Source organism: Bubalus kerabau, chromosome 1, assembly GCF_029407905.1.
Source record: "Bubalus kerabau isolate K-KA32 ecotype Philippines breed swamp buffalo chromosome 1, PCC_UOA_SB_1v2, whole genome shotgun sequence".
Classification (NCBI taxonomy): domain Eukaryota; kingdom Metazoa; phylum Chordata; class Mammalia; order Artiodactyla; family Bovidae; genus Bubalus; species Bubalus kerabau.
In genome coordinates, this window is record NC_073624.1 from 141,251,237 (window position 1) to 141,274,399 (window position 23,163).

Here is a 23,163-nt window from a genome sequence, read left to right on the forward strand (position 1 = left end):
TAATCGTATTAAGAAAGATTTAAATCTGTGTATGTTGAATAGTTATCAAAAAATGCAAACATGAGTTATTTCAGATTCTTAAGAAAGCAGATACAGTGAGCAGTGAGACAACACATTTGTTCTAAGTGTAATAGTTGTGATGCAGCTTTTTTTCCCCAACATCCAGCATGAGCTTTCCTTTTAACTGAGGAGCCGGGGGTTTGGAATTGGCTGGTGGATACCTGACATCTGGGGAAATGAATAGCAGGAGAAATGAGTTGCAAGGTAGATGTGAAAGTCACATTTGAGCCACTGTGGTATTTGAGAGTCCAGTTGTTAGTTTTGCTGGGTTCGTGACTTCATGACAAGACTTTGCAGCTGGGGGAGGAAACGGGACCCTCTGTGTGCAGTCTGAGCACCTAGACGGCGCTGCCTCCTTTAGATCTTAAGGACCAAGCTAGGCCCTCAGGTACCCACTCTGCCCCGATGTCTCTTTACAAAATATTTGGAATTCCAGTCTTTCCCCAGGCTCCTGATACCATGGTCTATAGACTCCATTACCCCAAAGATGAATAACCATTTGCAGGGCAGCTATGAGCCGCTGCCTCCATCCCCTTACAGGTCCTGAAGGGGCTTTTTCATCTGAGATGGTCCCCCTGGCGGAATCTGTGGGCCGCCAGACAGACCAAAGTTTGAGAGGTCTGCAACTGATTTCAGTCACCTTCCCTTTTTAAGAATTCTCTCCATAGTCAATTCTCTGAAGACCCAAATCTCTCCTCACTCTCCACCTCAGTTTAGCTCCTAGATATTCCCCATCAAAGTGATGGTGAAAAGCAACTATAATCCCTTTCTTCTTTGCCCAGTGCCTATCATAGACCTCCAGAATATTTCTACATTCCTTTAGAATTCCCTTCATCATTTTGGAATAACATATAGATAACATTTGGCCATTTAAATCCTATCTTCCCCCTCAAGGCACAGAGGGGAAATAAAGATAGAGATCTGCCCATCACTGGTGGTAAAACCTGACTGAAAAAGAGGTTTGCTCTTGCATTAATGGCAAGAATGCACGGAGTCACATGGTTTCAGACCAATTAGCAATACAGATGAGCTAGCAAGTCAAGTTCCATTTGTAGGCTGGGGGAAGGGGAGAAGCAAAATAATCTGTGTTGTTAAGTGTTTCTGAGAAATGAAGACCTCCAGGGCAGAGAGAAGGCGGATCAGGAAATAGCTATGCAAATCACATGCCTATGAAATTACTAAAACTTTGATCAGAGGCATTAACAATTGCTCCAGCATTCACAAGTATGAAACAAGGAGTGAGTAAGACAGGGCCAGTTGGGAAGGCATTACAAAAGTGTTTGCTTCCATGGTTTGTTGAGCAGTCAATGAAGTCCACAGCTGTTTTGGACTTAAGTTGCCTGAGCAGTCCAGGTATGACAAATGCAATAATACATTCCACTCTCATTAGTGACTCTTAGGGACCTCAGTGACAAAGAGCCAAAGTGCCTGGACCTCATATAAAGCCTGCTTCATTTTTTTTTTTTTCCCCATCCTCTTTCTAATAACACTTCTGCTTACCCTTCCACAGGTGGGAGGAGAGGACCTGGATTCGGTGAGAGTGTAGTTCATTGGAAATGCTAAATTGTATTTAGTAGGCACTGTGGCTCAAGCAACATTAAGGTATGGCTTGGGCTGAAGCAAACTTGGAAACTCAAAGTGGCGTGACATCCAGAGTAGTGAGTGTGACCATTGCCCGGGGCACACCCCCTCGGTCCCTGTTCAGGGCTGTCTGGTCTGGGTGGCATTTGAGAGTGAGGGCATTTGAGGCTGGCTTAAATGGCAGTCCATTCCAGTATCCTTGCCTGGAAAATCTCATGGACAGAAGAGCCTGGTGGGCTTCAGTCCATGGGGTCACAAAGAGTCGGGCACGACTGGGTGACTAACACAACATTGCTGGCCTCAGTTCACAGCTCTGCTGCTGCTAAGTTGCTACAATCATGTCCAACTCTTTGCGACCCTATGGATTGTAGTCCGCCAGTGTCCTCTCTCCATGGGATTCTCCAGGCCAGAATACTGGATGGGTTGCCATGCCCTCCTCCAGGGGATCTTCCCGACCCAGGGATTGAACCCAAGTCTCCTGCATTGGCAACAGGTTCTTTACCACTAGTACCACCTGGGAAACTCCTCACAACGCTGGACTTACCTTATTAATGCCTTTATTTGAGAGAGAAAAAAAAAATTACTCTTAAAAAGAAAACTGTCAGAAAAATTATAGGACATGATTAACACTCTTGCAGCATTTTTCTTTTTAAATTTTGTTTAAATTGTGCCTATTGCTCTGAAATCATCATTTAAGCCAGAAAGTCCCCCAGGATGGAGGTGTGCTTGCTAACGGCCTGATGTGTTCGCATCTCAGACAGCACAGTTGCTTCTCAAACATTTCTGTTGAGTGTGGAAAATTATTTATAGACCAACAGAATAAAAGTAAACTTGCATGACCTTAAGTCCATATAAATAATTAATGCTTTGTGAATCCACGGAGTCAAGCAATTATCAGACACTGAGTCCCAGCGGCTGCAGTTTTCTGGCCCCGCTCTGTGAGGTGTGGAGTTGGGAGTATATGGAATGTAACTGCGGATTTGAAACAGAATTTCAGGGAATCATTTATGAATTTAAAAGCAAAAATGTTGGCTTTAAGTTAAAGCCAACATGAGAGCTGAGAGCTTCTGTTTTTCTTTTCTTTTTTCCCTAGTATTTGAAAACTGAAATTCTGTGAGAGATTATCTGTGAAATGCCTTTCTTTTATTACACCCATAAATTTCAGGAGTGGCTTTGATCAAGCTTTCTGCCACTCTTGGTTTCTAAATCTTTTACTCTTATGTTAATAACTTTAAAAACACGCATCCTATTTTTGTTGCAGTGAAAGAGGAAGTTTCTAAATAGTCAAAAGGGAAACGTTGAAAATAGAACACAATAAATGATAACTAAATTAGGGTAGGTTCCCCCCGCCCGAGCCCCGCCCCAGAAAGAGCAATGCTCCATGCTGAAACTTGCCAGAGTATTTTAAGATTATTGTCTATAAAGAAACTGTACCAAAGAATTGAGATGCTCAGAGGAAAGGCATTAAAGAAATGCAAAGTATTATCAGTAATGCACACTATACATAGAACAGTGTTTGCGAGTCCTATTTTAATACTTCAGTCTGTGGAGTTTGGTTTTCTGACTTGTGTTTAGTGTTTAAAAAACACACACAACTTGCAAATCAAATGAGTTTATGCTCTGCCTGCTTCCTCTAGACATTGACCCTGGGGGTCAAACTCTTAGGAAAATGATGCCTGGTTTTCCATTCCCCTAATTCCAGTCTCTACCAACGAGCAAGTCCTATCTCTGAGTGGGAGCTCACAGAGAATTTCTCGAGAAACTGTGTAGCTGCGTTGGCAACAAAATCCTCTCTGCAAAAGGAGAAGAAAGAGTTGTTAACTGATGAGTCAATCCAGCTTTTATAGCAGTTTATCTTCGTGGTATTTCCAAGAGCATAAATGTTATAAAAAAAGAGACGGTCATGACAGGAAGAACACAGTAGGAAAAAAAACAGAAACGTTTAAGCCAAAAGCAATTTACTTTGCCAGTAACTGGTTACATTTCCTTTGTTTTATTATTATTATTGCAATATGAAAGTTTCCCACACCTGCACTGCCTGACACATAACTTGTCAGAACCCACAGTGAAGAAAATACATAATCGAGTGCCTGCAGCTCTGAGCTTCTAAGGGAAAAAAAAAAAAGCATGTTTTGCCCTACTGTCAAAAAAAAAAAAGAAGACTATGATTCATTAATAGTTGAAGGAGTTTTTTTAAAAAAGGGAATAAACAAAACACAAGGGTTAAGTCTCAGAGTAGCCTGGACCACTAGCAGTAGCCGATTTCTCCTGGGATTAACACCTGTAGAAATAGCAGTGACTTCACAATGGTGAATACTTGTTAATTTCATGGCACTGAGTAAGAGGAACAGATGGGCAGTCGGAGAGAGAAGATACTTTTTTAAAAGAGCGTAGACATCATTCACTGATCAGGCAGAAAAGTCCGTCGATGGCACACTGCACGGGGGGGGATATACTTGGTGCTCTAAGTTTTATTGGAACGCTGTGACTTTGGTGAAAGTCTCATCACCTACTACTCAGGATTGATGGGGACCCTTTGCTCACCAGCAGGGCTGTAGGATGCTGTTTGATACCTGAGATGGGCTATAGCGCCCTTGTGCTATCTATGTGGTATTTCAGAGTGTTTTCATTTGGGGATAGCTCCCTGGAGTCTGCCAGCCCAAGTTAAGAATGTAAATACTTCGTTATAAGACACAGCAAGTGTGTATGTTAAAGGGAAGTTCCAGAAAGCAGGGGCTCTGGATAAAGTCAGTTGCCCGGGTGGGAAGCTTTCTACTACCTGTAACCAGTGGTATGAACTAAGACAAAATAATTTCTATCTCAGTTACCTGGTCTGTAAAATGGGGATAATAATAATTGTGCCTTACAGTGGGCTTGTTTTGAGTTTTAAATGAGTTGTTGTATACAAAGCTCTGATTGGCAAGAAAAAGTGCTCTGTAAGCATCAGGAATTATTATTATTAATAATATTTGTGGATAATATTGAAAACATTCGTGCAAAGAGCACTGATTGAACTCTATGAATACGCCAGGCCAGGGTTGGCCTGTGGGTATATACTATACACATGTCAAAGTAGCTGTGCATTTATTGCTTCATGCTCTGTATTTTTTAGAGTAGAACTGACTAGAACCAACTATGCTGTCAGTACATGTATTGCTAGCTTCCAAGAATCATTTTCTTGGTAGAGACTGGCCTCCTCTACAGCAGCTGGAGCTGGTGTGATTCTGGAGTTACAGGATTTGGGTTCTCTCAGTAAGTCTGCGGCCTTTAGCTGTCAAGCAGAGGGCAGGTGTAAGTTGGTCCAGGGCAGCTGAGAGGAGGTGGGCTGTTTCTTTAATAAAAGAGTCAAAGGCCAGAGCAAGCCCATCCCTGACCACCACCATACCATAAAGCATTTGTTTTCATTCACCCCCCTAGCAAATAATTTGCTTTTTTGTGACCCTGTAGGAAAAAAAAAGAGTAATCTGGGGACAAGAATATTTGCTGTCCCCAGAAGCCAGCCCTGCAGTCCCAAAGCTTCACCTTAGGTCCTGTGGATCTAAAAACTCTCTTAATTGTATTGTGGAGGCTCTTAACCTGTATGGAGTCGTGCATGCTTCCCCCAGTACTTTTAACATCTGGTGTTCGGTTTATTTGCTCATTGCATGTGGGACAAGATCATGCCCCACTGAGATGCCAGACAACACAATTACCCTAAGCAGGAACCAAAGGCTCATCTCCCACTGTGGGAGATCTCATCTCCCACAGTAAATTCCTGTCACTGGTGTTTGCTCCCAGAGCTCTCAGGGGAGCAGGAAACGTGAATGCCATTTACAGGTGCCCAATGTGATGGGTATACACACAGTCAAGTTGATGGGCCTAGCTCTTCACACCAAGGACATATATGTGGGCATCTTTATTTCCAGCAGTCACTTGATTGTTCAACAGTGTATTAGGCATTACTGCCCCTGGGTGGGTGCTGGGGCCGAGAGAGATGAATCGGACATGGTCCTGCCATTGAGGACTCTCCGACTCAGTGTAAGAATAAGCCAGCTAAAGTATAAATAACACAATGATACCTTCCATAAGAGAAGGTCAGAAAAGGAGCTCAGAGGTGAGACTAACAGAGGTATTCAAATTTGATACTTAAGGGATTGGTGGGATTTACCTAACCATACCTGAAATATCAGTGTACTTGCCTTCTGAGGAACAAAAGGCTTTTTCTCTTGATCAGATTCTACTTAGAGCTTAAGTTTGTGTGACCAGACTATTAGGTGCTAGTCTGTTCTAAATTTGTAATTCTCAGAATTTGCTGGGGAAGGGCATGTGCCTCTCTGGGTTCTAAGAGCAGCTCAAAGAATGGAGAAAATAGACCCGATTTGGGGATGACTTATTGTCAGTTCCCGGAACCTCTGCCTTTATTTAAAACAGCCTGTTCAATGTGAGTTCTCTCTGTCTAAAAGGCCTTTGGGATTTGAAAGCTTTTCTGGAAATAAATGCCTTTTAGGTTTAAATGCTTTTTGCCAAAATTGTTAGGAAGGAAAGATCATAGTAACAAGTCTTAGAACAGAGGCAGTGTTGTTTTGTCCCTTTTAATGAAATGCCCCAGACCTACCTCAAGTTCTGTCAGTTTCTGTCAGCTCTCTGCTGGGCTATTATTTTGATAAGGGACTTGAAAGTACATCCTTCCTTCACCGTCATTAAAGTCTTAGCACTTGGGTCAGTTGTGGAAACACTTCTGTGCTACTCGGAGAGTCCTCAAATCAAAATAGTCCCCACCCTGGCTCCAGGCAGAGGACCTCATCAGTTCATGGAAGGTGGCATCGGGCTCTGACAGGGGAGCTGGAGGTCAGGAGTCACAGAACAGGCAGGATGAAGTCACCCACCCCACTCGGGGAGGTGGAGAGAGGCGAGCCCTGCCTGCCAGTCTGGCAACTCCAGCCAAGCCCTCGGAGCTCATCCCACACACCCCGTGCTAGTCACTGCTGTGTTTACATGAGTAATGGAGCTGCCGGGGGAGGGGAGTTGTAAGCAGAGCGCTGAGCCTCGCAGCTCGCATTCGGAGGGAAGCTGACATCCACACCAAGTCGAGTGGAGACTTCCAGGGACGTGGGGCCGGGGAGCAGTCACATGCTGTAGCTTTCATGAGCACAGACATCATCAAGCAGATGTTTGCCGACTGGAATGGGTAATCGCCGCTTTCTCTTTGCTTGATTTTCTGTTTGTGAGTTTGTATCCCTTTGGTAATGCCAGGATCGCTTTCTGAGATGGGCTTTCAGACAGACATTGTGGGGAGATGAGAGGAGAGCAGATTTGGGAAGCCGGGAGTCTGAGCCCCAAAACCACTTTTGAAACTTTGGCCTGATTTGAAAGGCAGCTCTGCTTTATGGCGCTTTCTCAACAGCAAGACTGTTATCCACAGTAGAAAATCAAATTAGTGGGATTAATTGTGTTTGTAAGATGAGTATGATGTACTGTGTCCTAAAACCACTGGCTAACTGCATGACATAAGTAAGATTAACAACAATTAAGAGGGTTGGAGTTGTTCAGATTTCGCATGGCCATAATCATACCTTAAAGCAATAATAATTAAAAAAAAAGTGTGGTACCTTGAAAGGGCCTAAAGAAATTGCTTGGGGGGTAATTGGTTAGTTTGAAATTCTTCAAGGGCTAGCCGGTTAGTTGGTTTGTTTTAATTTTGCTTGACTGGGTAACTGGTGAAGTTAAATGTGAAAACTGATGCCGGAGAGTCATAGCAGCACTCAATAAACAGCAGCCTTTTTTTTTTTCTTTCCTTTTCTCCTTCTTTTATGGATCTTAAAGGGATTCAACCTCAGCATCCCAGATGAAATATAACTTTGATTTGTGTCTTGTCTGTGGCTTTTAAAAAGTATAATCTCCACGGAATCAGGCTAACTCCAGTATGATCTTTGGAAGTTATTTTAAATAACCCTCAAGATCTTCATAAAGTATATATATATATTGAAAAGAAAAAGAGCATACTGCCTTAAATGTACCTGCCAGATTCACTGAGATCTGAAACATGCTAGTTGCAATACTGTTAGTAAATACATTTGGTAATATTTTTCAGATTATTGTGAATGCCTCTGTCTACAGCTCTCCCTTACTTATTTGTATCATACTTTGAGAAAATGCTTACCTTTCCACTTTTGAAAAGAGAGGTTTTCAAATGTTACATTACTATGATGCCATAACGGGCTGGCATATCACTTGGGTTTCTGAAAACAAGATACAAAGCAAAACACAAAGAATGAGCCTGGCTCAGGGCTGTCTTTCAAGGCCAGTGTGTGTTTCTTGTGTAACAACAGGGAAGTGCGCTTTCCTTATCATCATCCTTTAAAGCCGAGGGCTTCATTGTATTTACATTAATTAGACGTGTTCCAGTGTAACAGGTTAGCTTTGGGAAACGTGTCCAGAAGTGCAGAGGCTATGTAGACGCAGCCCTTCAGAGAGGGACGTCTGAAAGGAGGCTTGGCTACCGCAGATGTGTACATTTCTCAGAACAATTAGAGGGTGCCGCTGGAGTGAGTGTCTCAGTTTTTAATAAGGAAACCCACGCAAATGAAAATGCCTCTCAATTGTTCTCCATTTGTTTTCAGCGCCAAATCTTAAAGGCAGACCACGCAAAAAGAAGCCATGCCCACAAAGAAGAGACTCTTTCAGTGGTGGTAAAGATCCCAACAACAATTCCGATGGCAAGTCCGTTGCCAAGGTACAGTCATTTGGCTCCCCAGTATTCGTTGGTCTTCTTTTTTGCTGCATCTTTTTTATTTTTCCCCTTTTCTCTTTATCTCTCTGCGCCTGTGTCTTGGTGGCAGTTTTCAGTTCAGAATCTGACTTTGGTATTCACAGCTCTCTGCTGTGCCTGTTCCTGCCACCCCCCTCCCCTGGCGGGGGTTGAGGGGGGAGCTGGGGGAGGGGGCAGTGGAGGCATTTTGATTAGTCAACAGAAAGACTTCCCACCTCCCGGCTCGGAGGGTTGGGTAAAGGACAGATGATTAAGCGCCCACGTCACTGAGGCTGAGATTTCATAGTAGGTGACACAATGGCATAGTTTACTCTGCTGGTATCAAAAATAGACTGGATGAGCCGTCCTCTTTCTGAATGTATTCATCTAAATATGCTTCAGAGATGAAAACTGGATGGAATTAGAAATGGCTAGAATGAATTTCTTTTTTCAAGTTATTTTTTTCCACGTCCCCTCTAATTGACCTTAGGATTAAAGACACGTAACTCAGTCCTTACATGTATACATACACTTGTATACAAATGTATGTTTTTAAAGATCATTCGTCATGCGGAATGGAAGTCCAAATTCTAGACTCTCTTTCAGGACCTGGGGCCGTTTTGCCTTAGCATTCTTAGGAATCTTGAAAGTGCATGCCTGAAGAATTTAGCACCGCGAAGGGTGAAGTGTCACTTCATATTTTTAGGCTTATCTTTTTCACTTTTGTGGGCTTGGATCGTATTTCCATGATTCCGTTTACGGGGTGTTTGCGTTTAGGTGTCGTTTCTGTGCCAAAGACAGCAATAGCCCCTTTAAGACCTGAATTGAAGCCCAGAACTCAACTGACACCACATTTCCAGATCCAAGGACTAAACTTAGAAAAATGGGAGCATTTTTAGTGAATCTAGAAGATCCTGATGTGGAAAACCATGACTTCAGTTCTGTGTTGGCAGTTGCCTGTTTGTCTGCCATGCCCTCCACTTCTCTTCCAGTGTAAAGAAGCAAATCACAGACATTCACATTCTGTATCTTATCTTCAAGCATGACTGTTTCATCGGGAAGTTCTGAGGACTTTCAAAATTGCAAAGGGTTAAAAAGATCACCTAGTAGAAATGTGTATTTTCTGGCTAAAAACCAATCTGTTTTTGCCTAAAGTTATTTTTGTTCTATTCCTTTGACCTCCTGCGAGTGAGTCCCTGTGGATACCGAGGGTGACATTTTCCCGTAATTGGGACATCTTGGCCCTACAAGTACCTATCCAGGACTTTGGCTTCTGTGATCTTGAAGGATGTCAGCGGGAACAGTTTATTCCCTATGATGTGGCTTGCAAGATACTGCAGGATGGAGCCAAGACAGATCATAGCCCTCAGCAGAGCTTGTACTGACAAGGTCTCGTGTTGGAGCCCTGCCCCATATCTCTAAGGTGATGTCATGTGTTTATCCCAGCACGTGCTGCACCTGAGCCCAGCAGGATGAAGCTCCTTCTCGAGTCATCTGCAGCCACCACCGCAGTATGCCTCTGGGAGTTTTACAGAACTCACACAATTGACCTGAAAGAACAGTGCCTCTCCTTCCATGGAAGGCAGCTCAGGACTCATACTGGGACCCACAAAACTGAAGAAAACTGGAGACTGTATTTGCTGCTCACCTGCTTCTTAGGAGGAATGGTAGTCTAGCCTTGGTTTTCTAAGTGACCCTTTCCATCTGCCCTGCATCAGCACTGCCATTCAGCATCTCTACAAGGAGGAGGCTTGCCCTTCCATCACAGATATCAGTGGTGAGTGGATGAGCGTCACTCTGTCGTCAGCTCCCAGGGACCAGTCTGAATGCCTTGCTATTCTTGGGAGTCTTGGATTACAGTCCTGCCTTGGCTGCTTCCACTGGGTCTGGAAAGACCACTTCACCTAGAAGAGAGAGGCTGGTAGCTATGAAGTATGGTGGGCTTCTGTTGTCACTGACGAATGGAGGCAAAGTCCCTGCAGAATAAGCAAGCCACATCTGGGGCCAGGAAAACCATGCAAAAGGCATGTGTGTCTTGGAGTGGTCTCTTCTCAGGAAATACTACAGGAGAGGTTACAAGCCTGTGACCGTCTGATCAGTTGCTGAACTGGAAGCAACGTTGCAGATGGCAGTTGGGCTTTTTAACCAAGACCTGTGTGGCTGTTTTTTTCAGACGTGCCTCAAACAGACCACTTCTAACTATGGATAAGTACCAGCTTTCTGCAGCTCCATGCAGCAAAGTGCTATCAGAGTAAGAACCCACTCAGTCTGTTGTCTGCATGACTGGAAAAGCAGGTCAAGTTAATTTGCCTGTCGCCATCCAGAGTTTGCCCTCTTTCAGTGAGAACATGAAAACTTTGCAAGCCTGTGTTTTCCAGGGGACAGAGACTGCATGGCTTTACAATGACAGAGTCATGGAGAAGAGGCTACCAGTTCTCTGAAGATGACAAGAACATGTCCTACCCAAATCCAGGTCTGGGGCAAAAAACTTATTCACATGGTGACTTATATAAGAGAAGTCTTCTTAGCCTGGCTCTCAAATGAAAGGCCTCCGTTGATAGAAGGCAAATGACTTTTCACATCCTGTAAGCACTTTGCAATGGCCAGAAGTACACAACAGGTGGCTTACATTCTAAAACGACCATTGGAAAGGGAAACTGCAGTATGTTCTTTCATTGAAATCACCAACATACTTTCACTATTTTACAAATGTGATGCTTTCATTATTTTCAGTATTTTTCATCCCATTTGGTCCTAAGAACTTACCCCGGGGATTATTCTTCTTGCTTTCTTGGGGAGGAAAATGAGGATTTCCAAGGAAGTTAGTGACCAAATAGAAATTAGACTCTCGTTCTTTTCCTGCTGGTTCAGCACATCCTGCTGCCTCGGTTGAAGGCTGGATTAGTTACAGCTCAATCCAGTGAAAGGATGTGGTTAATATCAAATAGGTGGTGGTTCACTGCAAACATTAAATGTGGATCCTTTAATTAGCACTTCCTCAATCACTCTGGAAACCCCAAAGCTCTTAGTGAACTCGACAAGTGTAAGGCGCTCAGGTCAGGAAAAACAGACTATAGTAATTACCTGTTACCATCAAAAGGCTGGGCTTTCTCGAGGTCTACATGAAGACTAGTTCCCGTGTAATATTTCAGTAGCTTATACTGCTGAGACAGTTTCCGGTAAGTGTGAAAAATTGTACAAAGGAACTTGACCTGGTCCTACCCAGAAACAAGGTTATCCTCTAGAGGGCTCATGTATGTTGAGAAATGCACGCAGTCAGTCTGTGAAGGGAAACTGCTGTTCGTGTCTTACAAATCCCCCAGACTCAAGAAGGAGCTCCCTGAGGCTCAGGATGCAATCCAGAAGGCGGCAGCCAGGCTGCACCTGGAGCCTTTCCTGTCGTTGGGGGTCTCGTGACTCTGGGCTGGGTTCGCGTGAGCTCTCCATGCCGCCTTTTGTCTCTGGTTGTTTCTGCATGGGTGAGGCAGCTCCCTAGACACTGAGGGGCTAAGCTCATACTCCCTTAACTTCTGGCCTATTCTCACTGCAAACTTAAGATTCAGCCTGATTTTATATGCAAAGCTGTTTTTAAAGGGTTTAGAGTGAGGAGATCTGAGTTCTAGACTCCGAGTTCTACCTGACCCTAGCCACACGCCAAAATACATCACCTCGCTGAGCTTCAGTTTCCTCCTCTGTAAAATGGGACTCAGGGATGCGTGTATGAAGCCCACGGCGCTGTTCCCAGCTCACTGTGGCTACTCCATTCACGCTGGTTTCTTTCCCTTTGCTCGACACACAACAGAAGGAATGGAGCTCTTTACACTCTAGAAACCACCTAGCTTTATCTTCTACTTCTCACTTGGTAGATCACATTTCTAAGCTATAGGTTTTGTAATGCTTAGTAATAAGATACACTTTTTAATTGGAAGAATGTTTTGACTCATTGGAAAAGACCCTGATGCTGGGAAAGATTGAGGGCAGGAGGAGAAGAGGGCATGAAGATGAGATGGTTGGATGGCATCATCGACTCAATAGACATGAGTTTGAACAAACTCTAGGAGATAGTGAAGGACAGGGAAGACTGGCGTGCTGCAGTCCATGGGGTTGCAAAGAGTCAGACATGACTGAGCAACTGAACAATAACAACATTTTAACTATCAGTTTAATATTTTTATGAGTGTCAGTAAAAGATAGTGTTTAAAACCATAAGTCCTTGAGTGAGACTGCCATGCCATGCCGTGCTGAGTGACTTTAGTCGTGTATGACTCTTTGCAACCCCAGGGACTGTAGCCCACCAGACTCCTCTGTCCATGGGATTCTCCAGGCAAGAATACTGGAGTGGGTTGAGACTGCTAAGGTTCAAATCCCTGACTCACTACTTACTAACCTGGATGCTGGACGCGATCCTATGGTCTTGGACGTGTTACTCTTCCTCTCGTACCTCAGTTTCCCCATCTCTGATAGGAGGGTGATAACCTGCCCTGTTAGGGTCATGAGCATGAAAGGAGATAACACCAAAAAAGGGCTTAGAATAGAGCTGGACTAAATAGTAAGCACTCAGAAAAAGCCAGGAAGCAATACAGATTAGAACTGGAGTGATTTTTATGATTTCAAAGAGCTGTTAAATTATAGATTTCATCAGAACTTTAGACTCAACAATCTAAAATTTGGCAGTGAAAAATGATGACAACATAAAGTTTCCCAGGATGCTCGCCTTAATCTAATGTTACAAAGTACTAAAGTTTGAAAATAACTGTGAGTAGAAATCCTACATGGGAAAATGTTTTCATCCCATTTCCACTGCTCTTTAAAAATGAAAATCTTATCTAGAGGCCTGGTTGAATGAGTTGTGCAGGAAGTTTTATTTATTTATTTTTTTCAGGACCCACCTAGGTATTAAACTGGTGTGTTCCTGTGAGAGAATAAGCAATAAAGAAAACCCTTGTAGAGGAGATGTTTCCCTTTAATAAATAAGCATAGCCTTTTATGTTCTTAGTGCTTGCAAAGGAGAATCTGAATGGAAGGACAGAGAGGGGTCAGGAATCTGAGATGGAAAACCTTGTCAACTGAGTGGGACATGTTAATTCACCATATTTCCTGGGCACTCGTCCTCTCCTCGCCGATGTTAGGTCAGGAGATGTAAAGAATATTGGAACCTGCTCGTTCCCCGTGGGCGCACTTGAACTCGAAGCTTGACCCTTTGTACTTCCCCCTTTGACAGTTAAAACAGCTCAGCACCTTAGCGCATTATTTAACAACCATCAAAGGCCTCTTGTAGAACATGGCAGTGAGGCGGGAGCGTGGGGTTAGCTGCTCCATGTGGCCCATTTACCACCATTTATTTTTTTAATTCTGAAGCTTTTCACTTACTCCTCCTGGGTTTTTACTTGACCTCTACTTTTTCCTTTGTGGCCACTTAACATCTACGAGATTTTCAGAGCTGACTGAAAAGCTAGGCACCCTCATTAAAGAGGGGGGTGTCTGGTTTCCTACTGGGGGTGTGTCTGGGCATCACGCTCTGGTGACGGATGGCGGACACTCTGCTGGTGCTCCCGACATCAGCCAGCATTGGCCTGTTTTCCCAGGTTGCTGGGAAGAGTTGCAACAAGATCAGTTTACTATGAAGAAATGCACTTGCCTTTCATCTTGATCCAAAGTGCAGAACCTGGGACTCTTACTAAGAACTCAGGGTTCCTTCCATGATGACAGTAACCACTGGTACCCCTTAGGAAAATAAAGTGTATAAAGAGACAGGAGAGTGGTCCCAGCAGGTGTAAACACTTTCTGGTTTCACATCAACATGCTGGTAAGGAGTCTAAAAGAGGCTGGCATAATTTGGCAAACCATGGCCCACTGACCACCTGTTTCTATAAATAAGATGTTACTGGAGCACAGCCTCATCCGTTTGTTTACATACTGTGTGTGACGGTTCGTGTCTAGCATTGAGTAGTTGTGACCAAGGTTATAGTACCCCAAAGCCTACCACAGATTCCGGCCCTTCTCAGAAATTCACCATCCATGGTCTGTGATGCTCCAGGAGCTATTTCAGGGCCAGGATGGTTTCCTGGTTTCCCCTCCTTCCCACTCAGTGGACGATGTCTCTAACTATGTCCCTGTAGGAATCCCAGAGCTGTGCTGGATTTGACATGCCCTTTTTTTTTTTCTTTTCCCCCTTTTCCAGGTAAAATGTGAGGCTAGGTCAGCCTTGAACAAACCGAAGAATAACCATAATAATTGTAAAAAAGTCTCCAATGAAGAAAAACCAAAGGTTGCCATTGGTGAAGAGTGTAGGGCCGACGAGCAGGCCTTCCTGGTGGCACTTTATAAATACATGAAAGAAAGAAAGACGCCAATAGAACGAATACCCTATTTAGGTTTTAAACAGAGTAAGTATACTTGTTTTCATTTCTGAAATATCAAAGCTACTCAGATTCTTTGAATTGGGGGTTGGAAATTTTTGACTCAGGCTTATGTTGAAATCCTCTACTGGGGATGATACTCTGTTTATACTAAATCTACAAATCATCCAGGCCAGGAATTTCTTCCCCCTGCCTCTTTCTGCTACATTGTTCCCTTCTGGGGCAGTTGCAGTGAGATATTTATAGGCTTGAATCCACTGATTATGACTGGAAATAGACATGTTGAAAGTTTCTCATTTTCTGTTTTGTCAATCTTGAGTGTCTGTAACGCCTTTCTTCTGAGATAATAACATGACGTAGTTTTATCAGGCACAGATGTTGCCTGTGAAAAGACAGCTTTTAAAAGGAGGACATTTCAAGATGGACAAAACAACCACAAAGAGAAAACATATTTCCTAAGCCCCAAATTTGTTAAGAGATAACAAAGACCTGATGACTTCAGAGGAAACAAGAAATACACAAATTTGAACCGAGGGCCCAATTTTGAATTACTTTGACATGTACGTGTAAGCGTCATCATATATTTTAGAGAAGAACAGGGAACTCACGGCTGAGCAGAATTCCATATAAAAAGAGAAGAAACCCAGACCCTGTCCTGATTTCACAACTGAGTATATATTTTACCTCTGTCTGGATTTTGTGGTATACAAAGCGATGAGCCCCTGGTTTGAAATAGTATTTTCTCCAAATGTATCTTCCTAGATTAAAACCATGTGTCATTCTGATGAAGAATGTCAAACCTGTATGTTTTACATAACAATTTACATACCTAATAGCAATTGGCACTGATTGCAAGAGAACACTTGCAGCCATTATAAACTTATATAACTACGAATGATTACAATGTTTGTCTGAAAACTGGCTGCTTGAAATAGAAGTAAAATTAATGTACTATGAACAGCTTTGTTGCATTATGCATTGGTTCAGATTAAATCAAGGCTGAGGCAGGCCTCTTGATAGCTTTGAAATAGTGCAAGGTTCAGTGAGGCTTTTTGAAAGTGTTGTGTCAAAGAGCCTTTTTTTTTTTTTTTTTAATTTTATTCTTCATATCCTTTACCAAAGAATTACGTGAAGTTCAATTTTCCCCTCTTATGAAAGAATCAAATCCACAGCAGTCCCATTCCATGCTATTTAGTACAAATGAACAGGGTTACCAGGAATTTGGCATAGATGATGAACAGCATAAACATACGCACACCCTGTGAAGAGAGATTTGTTTTTAAAAATACGTATTTGCACCGTCACACGGGCAAGTAAGTTAGGGGACGAGGTGGGCACATTTCTCAGTTCCTTTGGGAATGAACGATCTTCTTTTCCTTTGATGGGTTGTATCACCGCACCCTCAAGGGTGACTTACTTACCTGCTCAGCTCAAGGCACCATGCGATAGTGAAATATGCTATGAGCTTTTAATATACTGCTGCCGTCAGAAGTTCTGTGAAGGTAATCATATATTAAAGCGGCTGGTATTTATTGATTATGGAGAGCTCTTCTCTGAAGGAGGCATTACATATTACTGTTTAATCAATGGCCGCTTTCTAAGGGTTCTACAAGACAAGCCCTGTTTTGAAATCCCATGCTTTTCTCAGGGAGGCTGTAACGTAGCTTCCCTTGGTCTGCTGATGGCAACAGGACTAAACATTGTGTTGTCCTTTATCCTAAAAGTAGAACTGTTTCCATATTTGTGACTGTTTCTTAAGAAATATTTTAAGTGGTACTAATATACCCTGTTGTTGAAGACCCGTTGGCAAATTGTTTCCCAAGAACTTAGCTCTCTGGGTTACGTTAATATTTCTTTTTATTTCTCTTTCTCATTGAAAAAACAAAACAAAATGTTTTAATTGACATTTCTTGGAAATATGTTAATGCAATGCTTATCTAAATACTTATTGTCCCTCTAACAGTTAACCTTTGGACTATGTTTCAAGCTGCTCAAAAACTGGGAGGATATGAAACAGTAAGTGTTTAAGCAACTTAAATGAAATAATTTTGCAATCTAACTCTCCCTACCCCCACCCTGCTTTGACCAAAATGGAGAAAATGCAAACATGACCGTCACTGACTGCCTTTTCAAATGGCTGTACGCTTTTGGGGGTTTATTGGGCCGCTTTTGGAAGCAGTCCCAATTAGTTCCAGGTTTGGCAAAATTGTAAACTTGTCGTAAAAACTACAAGTGGAAAACATATGTAACTCTCCCCTGTCAGGGAAATTAGTTAGGTCTGTAATTTTTTCCCATGTTGAGAAAGGGCTATTATTGTACAACAAGCCAAGATTGCATAAAAGAAATTTCCCTTGGCAACATACCTGACATCTGTTCATGTCTAATATGGGAAATGTATTAAAGGCTTTCAAAAGTAATCAGTATTGGCCATTAAGGAATAGAATGCAGCAGAATCTCCTCTCATTCTAGAGCAGAGAAGCTTTATTAGACAAGGGTCAGTGCCGCATAAACAGGAAGTTATCAAACTTACTCAGAACAGGCTCTGACACTCTTTATCAGCTAATTCTAACTGACAGGAACGGGTTATTTTTAGCTTACAGGAAAATTTGATGGCCACGGATTTTTACAGCATGAATTTTGAACCGATAAAATGTTAGAGCAACAGACTCAGATTAGAATCTTGAAAAGAAGAAGAAAGAGCTGCACTAATGTAGCATACAGAGATGACATCTGTAATAAAATCACGTGACATAGGAGGATGTCGTCATTGGAAAGATTTTCTCCTCCACATAGTGATCAGGTTGACTTGTGCAGTTTCTTCTACAATGGAAGACATTATTTCTTTTTTTTTTTCCTTACAGAGTAACCTGGGGTGTATCTCTGTATCAAAGTAAGATGCCAGAGACAGAAAGTCAAGAAAATGAAACTCATTTTAACCCAAAATAATAACTAGTGTTTCTTGCCAGATATAGCATTTTATTCCACAAACTAATACGAGGGTTTGATGTCAGGGGCTTGGGATGGGAAAAAGATGGCAAGCAATACGTGAGTCAGGTAATCTGGTATTAATCTATAATTAATAATCTGGTATTCTAAGAATTCTTTGTGAGTCTATATGCATGTAAAATGTTGACTATATAGGCAATACATGTTTATAAGGAAGTCAGATACGTATATGAAGTATATTTAAACATGTATTTCATAGATATAATTTGCTTAAAATTTCTGTTTTACTGAGTGCACCACTGAAAAATAAATAATGTAGTTTTTCACTTGGTTGGATCTGTTGATAAGGCAGGGAGATTTACTCCTTCCCACTGTGGCTCATAGTTTTGTAAAATCTTGAGCTAATTATAGCTTTCGTGCATGTGAAAAAGATGATAACTTATTCAGTGTTAGTCTCATAAATTTAGCAGTCCACCCCATAGCCCAGACTTTTAAGTCTAACCTTTAATGTTCAGAATAGGAATACACATTCTTACGAACTCTGACTGCAGATAGTTACATGATATTGCATAACATTATGAAATGTCTTTTGAAACCCAGGAATTTTTTTGTTACTCACTGATAGGGAGAGAGCCAGAAAATTTCACTGAATCAGTTTTTCCTGCTTTTGTATCTTACGTATTTGCACCAGAATTTTTTTTTTTTTTTTAACGAGCAACAGCAGACTGGTGTAGAAAATATAAAAGAAACTTTCTGATGACTTTCAAGGCATTTGCAGCACTCTTTGAACAAACAGTGATTATTCTTTTGTTGAATGAATGACTGAATGATCACACAATCAGCAGATCACCTGACCACATATTTATTGAGCATCTTAGAAGTATAATATGCAGTGTTAGACACTCTGGGGAACATAAAAATATTTAGGCTAGGGGTTCCAGTTGCTTACCACCCAGGAAAGGCATCAGTTGTAAGACATAGTGGGAGAAGATCAGTTGCGCTGCTTGGGTAAAGTACTTCCTCATTTAGAGATGAGAAAGAAAGACTGACAGGTCTGATGCCACTTGAGCAGAATATTGGAGAACGGATGGAATTTAGATGTGAAAGATTATGGTCTTCTAAGGATGAGACAATCAAACGGGGAAACAAACTATGTAGGTAGAATGAAGTTAGGTATAGCAAGTTTGAGTAACTTAGAGTCACTAGGTGGCTGGGATAAATGACCATGAAGGGGAATTCAGAGGGAAGGATGGAGCCTAGGGAAGGAGGTCCTTGGATGCTGGCAGTGAGGGGTTGGGATCATGAAGATTGACAGCAAGTTAAGTGTTATGTTTTGCCACCTGTACTGCCTGCCCTGTATTGTGCTAGACAGAGTGGAGAGAAAGACTGGGCTGGGAAACATGAAAGACCAGACTGGCACCTGCTTTCCATCTGGTTATGTGCTTCACGTCTCTTGAGCCAAGCCACAAAGGGGACTGGTGACCTGTGGGGCTGTCCTTTTCCTCCTTTCCTCTCCACTTCACCCTTCAGCTCCTTCATCCTTTGTTGGGTCCCTGCATTCTTCACAATATGCCACATTTTTCCATCTCATCTCAAGCAGTGAATCTGTGTGACTGTCTCACTATAAAATCTATATTTGAGGCCATAAACTGAATAAAACCAACTGGTGGGATTTTTTTCCCATCCTTTTTTCTTTCCTTCTTTCCCTCCTTCCTTTCTAAAAACTGCCTCATACTACCTGTTGGCCCTGCAAGCCCTTGAGTTTGCCACTCTGATTTTACCTTTAAGCTTTTGAACCTCTGAAGTATAGAAAACATTTCTCTTTAGTATATTTTGACTAATAAAATTGTGAGATGTTCAGTGAGGATTCAGTTTTGAAGTCAGCCCAGGAGATATAATAATAATATCCAAAGTCTGAGGGCTTAAGTTGTCATCACGGCCTTACTGGAGGATACTTATCTGTGAGATCATCTGCTATCAGAAGCAAGTGTAGACTTGTCATTTAGAGCTCAAAAGAGATCTTGGAATCTTCTAGATCAGTGGTTCCCAGAGGCTACTCAAGAACTGCAGCTCAAATTTTCAATGGGGAATTTTAAAGTGTAAGTAGTTTTCTAGGTCTCTCATATATTAACTCTAGAGTGGGGCCTGGGCCTTAGAATTTGAGAATCCTTTTCTTTAAAAAAAAAACAAAAACAAAACTGCCCAGATTCTGTTAATTCAAAGCTAATGGTAACAATGATTATTATTAAACTTCAGGACTCCTAGCTTCAAAATGCGGCCCCCATCTAAGTATCAAAGATTAGAAGGTTGTCTTCAGGCTATTACTAAATAAACACGATAAACATGCCAGAATATTAACATTCCTTGGCTCAAAAGCAGCACAAAGTTTCCAACGATTATTTTTCCATTTGGTAAAGTGGCAATCTAAATTGGGACTTGATGAGCTATTTTCATTTTGAATAAGGAAAAGTGTAACCCCCTCACATTTTTATTTTTCATGAATTGGCATTTGTGCAGAAAAAGATCCTTGCCCTGCTCCATATATGGAAACTGAGGCACAAGGAGATGAAATGAGTTGAATGGGGTCATCCTGGCATTCTTCAAATTTTGAACTGCTGAGAATTTTGTGCACAATTATCTCAACCTCTGTAACATCATCACTAGGAGAAAGAGATTTATAAATTCTTTGTGCTTTGCATCCTCAGCAGTCTCTTATGTATATTTTTATGTTTTGGGGGTGATGCTTTGGGGAAAGAAAAGATCTAATAACCTACCTTCATTGGTAGCATCTTTCAGTCATTTCTTTGACCTTAATACGAACCTTACCTGATATACCAACTAACCAGTTGAGATTTTCTGATTCTTGAGAAAAATGTGTGACCTTAGAAGATGGGTCAAGAAGTCTGGAAGATGTAAATACTCAGTAATAGTAAAAACTTGCAAGTTTAAATTCTGTATATGTATTTCTTCTGCTGTTAACTTGTGATTGGATAAAGAGATCTCTCTGGAATTCCTTCTGGTTATAAGAAGAGGCCATTTTAATTGGCTTGTTTTTGTTTGTGGTTATAAACTATTCCAAACCTTCTGGTTTGAATTGTGGATTATGGATTATTTCATTTTAGTCCTTCACAGCCCTCAAATTGAATTTTTTTTTTTAAAAAAGAGCAGAAGTTCTATTTTAAGCCTTTATAGCATTCAACTAATAGCTATGTTCTGTTCTCTTGGCCTCTTCTGCTTTTGCTAGAAATATGTATCATGTCTCTGAATCCCTAGGTTTAGAGATCATAAACATATTGAATGGATTTGATTTCCTAAAACACATCATCTTGGCATTTTGATTGGTTGGCAATGAGACCTCTTCTTTAACAATCATATATCTGATTTCTCCTTCCAAACATTTGAGAGTCTGGGTCACCTACAGTGGAGGAGACAGAACTGAATAAAGTTTTGCTGATGAGCTAAGAAGGTCTTCACTTCAGTGCCTGGTGAAGTAGTTAAAGCTTGCAGAGTAGCTTGGGGTATTACCAGGATGCAGCATGTTGATGGTGGTTTGCTAAAGTGATTTCCATTTGGCTAAACATTTGCTGGCGAGCCAGAGGCAGTATTTGGAGAGAGGTAGAGTTGGGAAATGGGTTGAGTAAATCTTATCCTAGAGGCAGAGGACCACGCAAGAGCAAGTGTGTTGCCTTCTAAGAATGCCAGCTCGCAGTCCCGCCTCTCCCCAGGGGTGAGACAGGACCACTATCTCACAACTGGAAGAAGCCACTTGTCTTCTTGCTGGAAGGATTAGGCCTTGACATCAGATTCTGGCTTTGACATCATTTCAAGACATCCTCTGAATCTAACCCTAGTTCTCTGGACAGACAAAGCCTCTTGCTTAATTCAAAATTCTCAAGGCCAAAGATGATGTCATGTAGCTTTGAAAGGCTCCAGTTCCTGGAGTACTACCAGGAAAAAAAAGTCATCTTCCTTGAATTCAGTCCGCCCTCAAGGTGTCCTGAGAAAAAAGGCTGTTTCTCACAACAGCGCGGGCAACACTGCTCACAGGCGAACTCCTTTTGACTTCCTAACCGCATCCTGCACACTCTTACAAAGTCACGCCATAGTGGACGCGCTGTTGTCCTAAAAGTTTTCCAATGACTTTCCTCACCAGGCCACAAAATACCAAAAGTATTTCATCTTAGTGACTCCAAAGGTAGGAAAATCAAGGCTCCAAGACTGTTTGGGGTTAAAATATTTTTCCAGTTTTTTTTTTTTTTAAAGTAACAGAACATTTTCATCAGATAAAATTAGAGGAGGGACAGATTCCTTTCCTACTCACTGGGTCCATTTTCTTCTCAAGGACTGGCATTGTTGAGAGTTAATTTCAGGCCACTTTTAAAACACCACCTGAATTCTAAAGAGAGTCTAAAAACCACTTTCCAGTCTGCCCTCTGTATCTGTGGGTTCCACATCTGAAAATTCAACCAATCTTTGATCAGAAAAAAAAAAAATTAATCCCAGAAAAGTTCCAAAAAGCAAAACTCGAATTTGTGAAGCACTGGCAACTATTTATACAGCATTTACATGGTATTTCATGTTATAGCTCATCTAGAGATGATTTAGAGTACACAGAAGGATGTACATAGGTTATATGCAAATTTTATATGAAACTTGAGCATTCATGAATTTTGGTATCCACGGGGAGGGGCAGCGAGGTCCTTGGAAACAGAGGGGTAACTATTTATAAGGAATGAGAACTTTGTGAATATGACAGGTGTAGAGTGCTTTTCACAGTTTCTTGGGTCTTATCCACACTAAGGAGGACCTCTGTACCCAGTACAGGCCCTAGAACAGTAGCAGCAGAAGACAGGCTGTCAAGAATCCCTACTGTCTAAGTGAGGCCCTTGAGGGGGGACAGGGGAAGCACAATGGAAAGACGTCACCACGTGGATGGAGTTTTTCTTTAGGAAGTAGAGAGCCAGAGTTCTTTGTATCCTTAAAAACCTAAAATAATGGGTCAGGTTGAAACATGAACATGACCAGGAAGCCTGAGGCTTCATGAACAGTTGATCAAACTGACTCCGCAGCTAGATCAAACTTTCCAGCTGAGTGGGGCTGGGGGCCAGATACCAGGAGGCAGACGCTGCTCCTACCCCTAGATGGGAATAAGAATAAGAACCTGAGCAAATGCATGCCTAGGCATGACAAAAGGCATGAACAGAAGGCAGACGCACACAGGTGGGAGCATGGTGCCCAGGGCTGTCCTGGAAGGAGGGCTCTGTCCTCCCCTCTCTCCTCGTGGGGCTCTGCGACCCCCTGTAGGTTTGGACAAGGCGAGGATTGAGGCGTTTCATGCTGTAGAGCCTATGGTCAGCGTTTGAATTAAAAGCGCATCTGGGCACAAAAAAAAAGGAGAGATGTATACCCAGGAGACCTGTGTACTTAAAAGCATTTAGCAGTTGGAAAGAGCACATTTTATGACTTTCCTGTGGAAAGAAAATACCTCAA

At 42.1% G+C, this 23,163-nt stretch overlaps 1 protein-coding gene across 5 annotated transcripts in view; it reads left to right on the plus strand.

The window, feature by feature from the left end:
- The window catches only part of ARID5B (AT-rich interaction domain 5B), a 192,812-nt gene that overhangs the window by 139,747 nt on the left and 29,902 nt on the right, over positions 1 to 23,163 (plus strand). For 4 of the 5 annotated variants that reach the window (XM_055590255.1, XM_055590242.1, XM_055590248.1 and 1 more), the window contains 3 exons: positions 8,241 to 8,353; positions 14,550 to 14,754; positions 16,691 to 16,743. In XM_055590255.1, coding sequence (XP_055446230.1) covers positions 8,241 to 8,353; positions 14,550 to 14,754; positions 16,691 to 16,743 — 371 coding nt within the window. Of the gene's footprint in view, positions 1 to 6,435; positions 6,809 to 8,240; positions 8,354 to 14,549; positions 14,755 to 16,690; positions 16,744 to 23,163 lie in introns of those variants that run through there. The other variant, XM_055590269.1, reaches the window with a different exon arrangement.